Here is a 7,497-nt window from a genome sequence, read left to right as displayed (position 1 = left end):
CTGAATTGAAGCAGACAAAGAGCTCCACAAATCTAAAAAGCTTGATTACAATGTAGACTCTGCTTCGTATAATGATTAAAATCCAAAAAATATAAGACCCAATAAATAAAGAACAAAGTATGTATTCACCATTCAGCACCTTAAGTTACATACATTTGGGTCCTACATGCACATATATATATATAGAGAGAGAGAAAGAGAGAACTAGAAGTACACCCATAATATATATACATATGTATGTATATATATATCCACATCCTTAACATAATTATTTTCATTCTCTTATGGCCAAAAAAAAAAAAAAAAAAAAAAAACTAATTATTATGGAACATCTCTGAACAACAACACATGGAAGATGCAATAGAGACAGAGAGCTTTTATTAAAAAATTAAGACCTTGTTCATATCTTTGTCTTAACCTTGTCTTCATGATCAATCCCACTCTCTCATCTCATGGACCCAACACCCCATAGAAAAGCACAAATTTGCTTTTTAAGACCATCATATACATAATACAACATTTCTTCTTCTTCTTCTTCTTCTTCTTCTTCTTCTTTATTTATTGATATTTCCATTGCTAAAATGCGCCGCTAATTTGCGCCCATTTTCCAAGCGCATTTTAGCAAACCCAAAATATTCACATTTTTGCCTCATCTATTTTAAATACCTCCAAAATGTCACAGGAAAAAAAAACAAAAAAAAAAAAACAAAAAAAAGGAAATATATAAATAAAATAAAAAAATAAAAAAAGAAAAAGAAAAAGAAAAAGGAAATTTCGGAATATATCCGTACAATTATTTTGGCTGGTTTCTACTCCGGAATGGTGACGAGTACAGGTCGCCAAGGTCTTCTCAGCAATCTATACCGGAACGACGCCGTTATCGGTCTGAAAGGGCCGATTCCGCCACCACGCCTAGCCGCAAAGCCGTTTCCACCTCCTCCTCCTCCTCCACTGCCACCGGCGCTTCCGGTTGCCGGTAAGAACCCGGCCTCATCTTCTTGACGGTTAAATCTAGAATCGGAAACCCTATCTTCAATTGGCGGAGAGGACACGAACAAGTCCTTTAACTTATGCCGAACCCTAACCTCTTTGCTACTGTTCTTATTGTTGTTCTTGTTATTGTTGTTGTTGTTGTTGTTGTTGTTTCTCGATGTGGGATTGGGATCGGAGTCCATCTCCGACGGCGAGTCGTTTCGGCGAGAGAATCGTCGGTCCGTGCGGTTAAGGAGCATCCGGAGAGTCTTGCGGCGACGGAGATGGATGACGGGACTCGCCGACGGGCTCCTCGTGGGGCTTCCGGCGACTACCGCGCACTGAGTTGCAAGGAGCTTGAATTTCTGCAGGGTAGCCATTTTTATAGACAGAAAAAAAATTGTGGGTGTAGTAGAGTGTAGCAGTAGTTGCTTGTGAAGGAGAGAAACTAGAAAGCGAGATCTGAGTAGGGAATATGATTGGCGTTGGATTTGGATTCCATTTTCATTGCGCTTTACTCTTCTTGTTAGGAAGAAAAAAGAAAACAGTGAAGAGTTGAGAGGAATTGAGATATGATTGTGAATTTGTGAGAGAGAGAGGAAAGTTAAGAGAGAGGGGTGGTGGGGTTTGGATTCTTTGGAAACTAGAAAGTGGAAAGTGGAAAGTGATAAAATGGACGGCTTTTTAATTGGGACGGTTATGTGTTAGTAGTACGTATTGTATTGTTATTATTTATGTGTCTGTTTGGGTTTTGGTTTTGGGTCGGTCTATTAAGCTACCTATAATATACTGTTTCATCTTCTACCAATTCCTTACACGTGGCTCACTGCTACCATTTCTCTTTCTCTTTTTATTTATGTCAAATTAAGGTTTGGGAATTCAATTTCTATTTATTAGTAGGGCTAGGCCTGGTTTGGTATGGTGATGTTGATTTTTTTTTTTTTGGGGGGTTTGACTGTCTGTTTAATTAAAGGGGCAATGAAATTACTAAATTAGACTTGTGAGGTACAACGGTCTCTTTATGGAAATATATATATATATATATATATATATTTTTTTTTTAAGAAAAAATAAAACGTCCTTGGTTTTATAAGAAACTAGTCGCTAACCCGTGCGATGCACGGAAATGTTACCAATTTTTAAAATTAAAAATAAATAAAAATTATATCCATAATTCAAAATTATAAAATCTATAGGGCATTCAATAATCAAATAGAAAATAACAAACTAAATCTGAGTTTCCAGCCAGTTATACAACTTAATTGGATGCTTACATAATAATTCAGCCAAAATACTTTGTATTTCAAACAATTGGATCATTTCTAATGTAGTTCAGAAGATGGTTTTTGTCTTCAAGAATTGGGTGCATAATTACTTATAAAGAGAAATAGAAAAGAGAAATGGACTTGACTTTAAAAGTCTTGACAGTCAAGCATGTAGCTATTATGATAAAAGGGCCTGGATTTTCAGTAAAGAAGCTCTCCTCAACTTGATTTGCAACTGAACCCCAAAGTGTAAGCTTTAGTTCATTTCCTCTGTTCAAATTTTCCAATGTTACAGTGTAAATTCATATAATATAAGTGCATGTATTGGCTTATCAAAAAATGAATATGAGACCATATTCCAATTTCAAATTCTTTCTAGAAACATATTACCAATAAATATGCAGTAAACAGTACAAAATAAAGGAAAGACTGGTAAATCCCTGACTGTCCTCGTCTTGTAGTTGTATTACCAAATAACTCAGATAACAAAATGCCAAATCCCTGCTTGCAAAACAGTAAAAATCCAATTTTCAACCAATGTTCAAGAAACATTAATAGAAGAGAAATATTACAGTGCAGAAAGTTTGAAACAGTGCAGTGTAGTGCAAATTTTAATGAAACAGTCCAGTGTAGATTTTTGTGAAACAGTGCAGTGCAGAGCAGATTTTAGTTGTAAAAAAGTGCAGATTTTAGATGTAAAACACAGCTTCTATGTTGATTCAGATTTAAACTCACTAAAAATTGAAAATTCAGATTTAATTTCCCTATAATTTTTACAAAACCATCTCAAGCAAGGTAGTTCCAACAATTTTCCTGACTTTCTCATGAATAAAGCTGCTAAGGTAGGATGGTATTAGACATCCAATTAAATGAGCAAAAACCCAAAATCAGTGTCATTGTCAACATGAATTACAAAGAATTAAAAAACTCGCCAAAAAATTAAGATTATCTAAATAGGTAGCCTATTGATATAAATCATGCTCTTAATTGCATATGGTCTCCCAATCAATTTAAACATTCTTATACTTCTCACCCCTAATATCTTATTCTTTATTAGAGAGAAGTGTTTTAGTAAGAGGTAATTACCATAAAGCAATCAAACTAAAAAGAATTTGCAACCTCAATCCATACTTAAAAATCCAAAAAGAAACCTAAGAAATCTAAACTATTCTAAGTCTGAACTTAAAATAGTCAAAACATAAACCATGAAGCTATATTTTTTCTGCAAAAAAACATTAATAGCTTTTCAGTTGGGTGTAAAGAACCTAAAATGAAATAAATTGAGATCCACAATTTATAAATTGCTTTTTGAGCTACTATGCACTACATTAAATGGATGAAGAGCCTCCATTTGCAAAACAGATATAACTGATTTAGTGATATATGCCAAATGTGTTTCTGCTCATGTTCACTTACTTTTCTAACCAATGAATATTCATAATTGGGAGAAACCCAACATCAGAATCAGTATAGAGAAATTATAATCAACATTAACATTCAAAATCTCTCATGTTCCTTCAATCAAACTATAAAAAACAGAATATTGATTTAAAACAGCAACCATATATTTGCTGTGTGTTTAGAAGAGAGCATACCCAAACAACCTTCAAGGATCCTTTGTTGTTTCTTGAAATAATCAGCTACCCGATTTCCTTTTCCTACAATTAAATGCATAAGATGAATGAATGCATCAAAAATCATCAAATTTTGATTTTTTACTTTCCAAAGGAGCTTAACATCAACTATGTCATAGAATAAGAAATTGTTCAATGATATTAAAACTCCGTCCCATAAAAGAAGATTTAAAACAGCAACAATATATTTGTTGTGTGTTTAGAAGAAATTTAGCAATTTAGCATATACATATACCACCCTATTACTTGGATTACACACATATAAGAAATTTCAATAAAGATCCCAAGATAAAGGAACGGAATTGATAGTACGTATAGGAATGTGTTTGCGGTTTAATTAAAATCACATGTTAAAGCTCATCTAATCTAATCACCAGCAAACCCTTGGATTTTTACTCATGTTCACTTACTTTTCTAACCAATGAATATTCATAATTGGGAGAAACCCAACATTAGTATTAGTACAGAGAAATTATAATCAACATTAACATTCATGAGGTGGCTACCAATTCCCAATCCCTGGTGCAATCCACAATCAACTTTCTCAAAGCCGCATATGTTTCATGAGACTATAAAGGTAATTATGTATGGGTGCACATATGTAATTGCTCCCCAATACTTATAAATAGTGTAATACCCATATCTACCGGTTTTGATATTCTAAGTTATTAAACCATGTCAAATAGCAAGTAAAATGAAAAATGATATTACCACCAACTGAATTAAACAACAGGCAATCAGATATAAAACAGTACATACCCACAACGCTCAGCACAACTTTTTGAGATTATTGTTGATTGGGCTCCACTGTCAACAAATGCCTGAAACATGGTGAAAATTAGTTGGCAAACTGTGTATGTGATTAGTTCTCAATCAGCAGGGGCTGGAACTAACAATAAAATATAAAGAGGGATGCATAATTCAAAATGATGGGGATATTAATCTGGTTGCATATCATATGCCTGCACAAATCTCATTGAAATGTATTTTTAAACCAGGGTAGTCCCGGTGTGTAAGATGTTTTACATAGGATCACAAAAGTGACACAAGAAACCCTATAAGCCCTTCAGTAATTTCATATTACGCTGAACTGAATAAGTTATTCCTAAGATATTTTTCACCATCTAGTTGTTACCTTTAATGGGAAACCATTAACCTCCGTGTCCACATACAACATAACCTGAAGAGTTGCATAAGAAACTTTAAAATCAATACAAAAACAAATATATATATATATATATATATATATATATATTTATGTATGTAATAGTGATAGCCGGGTTGAAGATAAATAGATAATACATACCACCCTTACAAAAGCTTCAGGGTTATGTTCCAAGGCAGCGGCCCAATTTTCATCAATTCCTTTCTGCAAATAATCTAGAAGTATTGTCAACTTTTTGATACTATCGAGTTCGGGTTTTAGAGGAGCTCTTGCCGTCTTGCGTTTAGGTTTTTTTTTTTTTTTGGTTTTTGAAAATTTTTTTTTTGGGGTTTATTTTTTTTTTTTTTTTTTTTTTAAACTGTGCTGACGTGGAAAATTGTGGGAGCTTCAAAAGCTTCAGTTTTATATATATATATAGATGAATTGTACTGCCGATGGTTAGCAACAAATCAATTTGAAATTAGTGGTGGCAGGTTCATGAAATTTTTTCCAGCTAGTTATTAAGAAATTTAAATTATACCAATTTCAATAAAAATAGAACTTGAATATTTTGACATTTTAAAAAAATAAATGCAAATACATGAAGTTTCACGATTGTCTTCTACAAACAAAATTTGAAAAGCAAAAAAGGATTGATGAGAAATTAAGTGAGAAAATCCTGAGATAGTAATAAAATGAGAAAGAGTTTGAATTTGAAATGATGATGATACGTGTTATGATTGTGAGTCAAGCTGCTAAGGAGCAAAACTCCCAGTGTCATTGAGAACTCACAATCACAATCTCTCTTTAAGTACTTTTTTTCAAGAAAATAAAATTAGTATTTATTTAATTATTTTTAAGGAATGGTTGAATGAGTTACGAATTTGAATGATTAGGGGTTTTTATTTTTTATTTTTGTTTTTGAATGGCCTTTTGTTGAATATTTTTTTTTATTTGTTGTTGTTTACCTTAATCTTATTGTTTTTTGGGCTATTTTTGATGTTATTTGAGCTTATTTTTATTGTTATTTGAAATTTTATTGTTATTTGTTTTTGTTTAAGGATTTAAGGATTATGTTTGGGGCCAAGATTATTTTTGTGAGTAATGCTATAAACACAATAAGATGTCGCAAAAATTCCAATATTAGCATACAAAAAAAAAAAAAAAAAAAATTAGAGATTACAAAAAGTCCATGTGTGAGTTGACATACTTTTTGGAATGTTATGTAAAATTGTTGTGACATTTTATTGTGAACCTGGCATTATTCTTATTTTTATTGAACCAAAATTCTTAAGATTATCAAGTCAGGGAGGTTAATATTTTTTTTAGGGTTGATAAAACATGTTACTGTAAGGACGCGATTCGTGGCGGACCGTAACAGTGTCGGGTTCGCACATAAAAAGGCCCCTAACAATATCATTTGTAGAGCGTGGGTTTGGAAGGCTAGGCCCTAGTTGACAGGCGGTGGGTTTTTCGCGGTGTTCATACAAGGTTAAGTTTTCCTTCACCCCTGGAGTCTTTCTCCTGGAGGTGGGCTGGGAGGCTCTGGTTTTTGGCCATTTTTCCCAGCCTCCTCTTGGTGCACCTTCCTTTTTATTATATAGTCCGTCTTGGTTGATCCTGACCCTCCACTTGTAGGTCAGGCAGGAGCTTATTTCTGTATCCATCCCATCAACCGTCCCGTCTAATTTTCTATTAGTTGCATGGATCGAAGTTTACACCGTCCAAACGTCTTTTCTCATTAATCAGCTCTGGGTATTGGCAGGTGCATTTACTGAAGAGGGGACGCATTTTTCTTGGTCCAATTTCACACCCTGCTTCCCTATGGGCCCCATTCCGTTCACATCCCCTTGAGGGGGTTGTTTGGGGATTGCCTACACCATGGTGTTGGTCTTCCCATTGAAGCTCTGGAATGCCGAGGACAGGGTAAGTTCTCAGCCGTTCCCCTTACTACCTCGGCCACTGATCATTCGTCTTCGGCAAGATGCCTCCTCGGCACGGGCCCTGGGCCCAGATAGAGTTTGGGCCGGATTGCAGAACTCTCGGACCCACAGTTACTTTAAATATAATTATGTGTGTGTGTATATATTGTGCTAGTCAGGATGGTCATGTGATCACCCTAACAACTATGACTCCCATTCCTAAGCCATACTTGAGCCTTTAAGGTCTCAATCCCTAAATCCAATTCCCTCAAGGAACTTGAAACCCAAGTGTGTGCCTAATATAAGTTTCTAGTTCGCGGGTTTCAGTTAGTTCAATTGATAAAATCTCGAATGGTTGAATAAGAGATCTGTGGTTCAATCCCCTCTTACACCAAAAACTGATTGATATCTTGGTTTGATGATAAATAGCTATTATCAGGAGTAGACGTCATAGGTTGAAACTCTCTTTAAAAAAATTCTAGTTATACCCCCCTCCCAAAATGAGGTTTCTTTCCTTTTTTTTTTTTTTTTTTTGGTAATACAAAATAAAAGGGTTAAAA

At 34.3% G+C, this 7,497-nt stretch overlaps 1 protein-coding gene across 1 annotated transcript; it reads right to left on the bottom strand.

Moving 5' to 3' along the window:
* Nucleotides 1-351: 351 nt before the first annotated feature.
* Nucleotides 352-1,673, bottom strand: LOC115977997 (probable serine/threonine-protein kinase cdc7). The gene has a single exon (XM_031100028.1). It carries the CDS (start codon nt 1,350-1,352, stop codon nt 810-812), a length of 543 nt encoding a protein of 180 aa, XP_030955888.1. The 5' UTR covers nt 1,353-1,673; the 3' UTR covers nt 352-809.
* Nucleotides 1,674-7,497: the final 5,824 nt, after the last annotated feature.

The sequence above is a fragment of the Quercus lobata genome, chromosome 2, assembly GCF_001633185.2.
Source record: "Quercus lobata isolate SW786 chromosome 2, ValleyOak3.0 Primary Assembly, whole genome shotgun sequence".
In the NCBI taxonomy this organism is placed as follows: Eukaryota; Viridiplantae; Streptophyta; class Magnoliopsida; order Fagales; family Fagaceae; genus Quercus; species Quercus lobata.
This window is presented reverse-complemented; position numbering and strand designations above follow the sequence as displayed.

What these genes read in the sequence shown, in the direction of transcription:
- LOC115977997 (XM_031100028.1), bottom strand. Translation starts at nt 1,352, where the DNA reads ATGGCTACCCTGCAGAAATTCAAGCTCCTTGCAACTCAGTGCGCGGTA.